At 54.4% G+C, this 4024-nt stretch overlaps 1 protein-coding gene across 1 annotated transcript; it reads left to right on the top strand.

Moving 5' to 3' along the window:
* The first annotated feature begins 3024 nt into the window (after nt 1-3024).
* On the top strand, nt 3025-3751 carry LOC127339768 (ethylene-responsive transcription factor ERF110-like). Its single transcript, XM_051365583.2, has 2 exons — nt 3025-3420; nt 3743-3751. Exons 1-2 carry the CDS (start codon nt 3025-3027, stop codon nt 3749-3751), a joined length of 405 nt encoding a protein of 134 aa, XP_051221543.2.
* The last annotated feature ends 273 nt before the right edge of the window (nt 3752-4024 follow it).

The raw sequence follows: 4024 nt of genomic DNA, 5'->3' as shown, positions 1-4024 counted from the left end.
AGGTGGAAGACAACCTTGGATCCACCTTCTTAGATGAAGTTACGAATCCAATTCATTGCACTTTGTTTCCTCCATCGGTTCCGGCTCCAATCCAACCGAATCCATCAACGAAAACAAGATGACCCTCCTTCTAGAAGGGGAGGTTCATATCCTTCTCATCCTCGATGATAATTTGTACATGATCACATAGGAAATGATGATATTATTAATGGTTTTTTATCCCAAAATTTTGTGAGCTCCTTTTTGCATTTTTGCAAAGTGAGCTTCCATTTTATATTGGGCTTAGCGATGGTGTTCACAAATGTAGACCATTTTGGATAGATCTCGTCTGCTAGATAATACCCATGGTATATCAATGGCCGTTCACGGCGTGGTTGCAAGCCGGCGCCTCACCATTGACAAGCTTACCATAAGAGGTGATCTTTACATAATATTGATGTCGTTTAAAGATCCTGTGAGCCCAAAGAAAGCATGCAACGAGGCCACAGCTTCAAGCACAATGATTGGATCATGGTGATGGCTAGTGCACTAACTGTGTCATGTTGCCTGGCATTTCTTCCACCTCTAGTGCATACAATCGATACTTCCAAGCATCCTTGGACACCCCTTGCCTCATTCATAGTCATCAACCTCTTCGTGTCCTCCTCATTCGGAGCTCGAAGATAATTTTCTCCGAAAACACGGATCATTGTCTTCGCAAATAGGCAAACAAATTTGATTGACGTATCTTCGCCAATGGGAAGATACTCATCAGTGTAATCAACAATAATTCCGTAGGCGATTATCCGCATCGTCGCTGATATTTTCTGGTACGGGGTAAATCTAGTGAGGCCAACGATATTCCTCTGATATTTGAATTAACGGAAGTGTGCCTCGCATGCCTTAACTATCTCGACGAAAAGTTTTCGCCTCATCCGATATCCTCTACGAAAAAGATATTCATTGTAGGCTGGTACCTCCATTAAGTAGTATCACATCAACATCTCGGAGCCCATCGGTCGGTTGCTCGGGATGCACAGCCGGCCGACGGTTGATCCCCACCGCTTCCTCTTCCGGCTGGCTTCGCTGTGGAGCTTCTGCACCGCCACCACCAGCAGCATGTCTTCGATTTCGTCATCGTAGGATTCCCAATCGGAATCATCCAAGGAAGACAAATCAAAGTACACACCCACCTATGCGCTGCGCAATGAAGTCCATGATTTTCTCCACGAACTCATATATTTCGTTAAATCAGTTTGTTACTTTCACTAATCGTGATGATTCGTTGCTAAATCTAAACAAAAAATCGAAGAAAGGAGCGGAATCGTACTTGTGAGCAATGGCATGTCGAAAACTTGAACGGCTACGAGCTGAGGAGCGCCAGCGGGTAGCGCGGATGGGTAGTGCGGACAAAGCCACAAAGGGGTCATGATGGCCTAGAACCTCTCTGTTCTGAGCCTGTCATGTCCTTTGGCCCCGCTTCGACCGGAATCCATGGTGGCGGCGGTCGGCGGTGCTACTGGGTGAAATAGGATGGGCGCATTGGCTCCCCCCGACATAGCGTTGGGTATGCTTCTCGGTGTGGCGCAGATCTAGTGCTCGAGGGGGAGGTGGCAGTGGCGGCGCGAGGGTTCCTTTTTTTAAACATAAGGCTCGAGAGCCCAGCTTTAAATTAATAAAGCCATCAACCGGCTAGGATACAATGGTGCTGATTACACAAACTTGAACAAGGTAAAAGAAAGAGGCAAAGCCCTAGAGGAACTACAGAGAATTCCACTCGGCAGCGCCACCAAAGAGCCCACAAGTACAAGCTACGGAGAACTGCCGCGGACGGAAAGAGACGTGCCAAGCGAAGAGGAGAAGCACCAGCGTCAAAGAGATGAAGATCCGGCTCCGAGACCGCCTCGCCTTGCTGCCGCCGAAGGAGGGACCCTTCCCATCTCATCGGCCAACACAGAACATAGAGGTGGTTGAGCGCCCAAAAAAGCCTTGAACTTGCTGACTGCCGCCACAGGCCTCACCAAAGACACACCCAAACCGCACCACCGTCATTGTCACCACACCGATAGCCCTCTGTCCCCTCAACCCAAAGCGGCGCCTCCAAGGAGGAGAACGACGCATTGCGCCATCGTCGCCCGGCCGTAGCCTGAGTTTTCACCCGGGAAGAAGAGGAAAAGGGGAGGGTTACCTCACCAGCCCTTCAAGAAGGAGAACGGCGATAGAATCGTCGCTGCCGATGTGGCTGGCACCGAGCCAGCCAAGAGTTTCCCCCGGCAGCTCCCCACCAAACTCGCACGGACGCAGAACGGGCAGTCCGAGGACCAACCATGCCGTATCTGGCGCAGAGAGATCGGAAAGTGGAGACGCCAACGAACAGACGAAGAACGCGCCGGAGCACGACCACGCCGCACCCAGCCACCCACCGACTCCTCACCGTCCACACGGCCAAGGAGATCGGCCGGAGCGCGAGGGTTCCTCACGGAGCAGAGCAACGTACAGGTGCAAATGTTTTCCGACGTGATGCGGAAATCGCCAAATTTAGGGCGCAGATCCAAGTATATCCAGCATTTAAAGCTGCGATACAGATTTGCTGCAAAAAAGGTTTACGGACCGGACTATTTTACGTTATCTGTGCGGGTTAATTTTTCGCCCCGGTAATGCATACCGATGGTTATTATGTGGATTTAGAGCATCTCCAACAGAGACGCTAAAGCAGCCGCATGGTAAAAAAACTGCCGGTTTGACGCGCGCGGTGCTTGCGCAGCGCTCCAGCGGACGTGGGAAAAAAATGCGCGCGCTAAAAACTTTGCCGCCCGCGAGTTTGCGCTATTCCGCGCGTGAGAATTGCCGCGTTCGCTGCCGCGCGCGCTATAAATGCGATACGCGCGCATGCGCCAACGAACTGAACTTTCCACGCGCCCGTCTCTGCGCCGCTCCGTCTCTCTCCCACCTCTCCCTCCGTGCCGACGTTCTGCCTCCGCGCCGACGCTTCGCCTCCGCGTCGATGCTCCGCCTCCGCGTCGATGCTCTGCCTCCGCGCCGACGATGCCTCCGCGACGCCGCCCCGCCTCCGGCTACCACGGCGTTCGGGCGCGGCCGAGCGGCCGGTTCGACGCCGAAATCCGCTCCGGCGACGAGCGGATCCGCCTCGGCACGTTTGATACGGCGCACGAGGCGGCGCGGGCGTACGACGCCGTCGCCTGGCAGCTCGGCCGCTCCCGCCGGTCCATGAATTTTCATGATGTCTGGACGCGGGAGCAGACGGAGATGCTCGCGCCGCCGCCGGCCATCACGCGCGAGCAGCAGCGCCGCCAACGGGAGATGGAGCAGCGCCTTCTGATCGCCGAGCGCGACGAGGCCCTCCGCCTCGAGTGGGCGCGCCGATTCCCGGAAGACGTCGCCGCCACCGAAGCCTTCTACGCGCAGAAGGAGGAGGAGAAGGCGGCGGCGAAGGCGAAGAAAAAAGCCAGCCGCGACAAGCGCCGCGCCGAGTCCGCGGCGAGGAAGGCGGCGAGGGCCGAGAAGGCGGTGAGGAAGGAGGAGGAAAAAAAGAACGGCGCAGGGCCGTCCACCATCGTCCTCTCCTCCTCCTCCTCCTCCGAGTGGACGACGATGCCGGTGTCGGAGACGACTCCGAGCACCCACTCCTCGGACTTCGACTGGGAGTCGGACGAGTAGTTTAATTTAGCCAAATTTCGTATTTTCGTCCTCTATGTCACGCTGTATCGTCATATAATTCGTATTTTCGATTAAATTTGCATAGTTTGTTTGATTAATTTTAAAATGAAACGGTCGAATTTAGCCGTTTGCGCCGCGCCGCGCGCTGCAAAATAGAGCCTCCGGTGGTGGTGCTTTTTTTGCACGCCAACGCGCGCTGCTAAATGGAGCATCCGGCGGAGGAAAATCCGGTCTAGCGCACACCAGCGTTTACAGCGCGGTGAAATAGAGGTTTAGCGCGCTGGCTTTTTATGCGCCTGTTGGAGATGCTCTTAGACTGGAGTAGAAATGGACCCCTCGAGCGAAACTTGTGTTGGCCCAGCATGAA

The sequence above is a fragment of the Lolium perenne genome, chromosome 3 (genome assembly GCF_019359855.2).
Source record: "Lolium perenne isolate Kyuss_39 chromosome 3, Kyuss_2.0, whole genome shotgun sequence".
Taxonomy (NCBI): Eukaryota; Viridiplantae; Streptophyta; class Magnoliopsida; order Poales; family Poaceae; genus Lolium; species Lolium perenne.
Note: the sequence above shows the minus strand (reverse complement) of the source record. Positions and strands in the feature narration are given on the sequence as shown.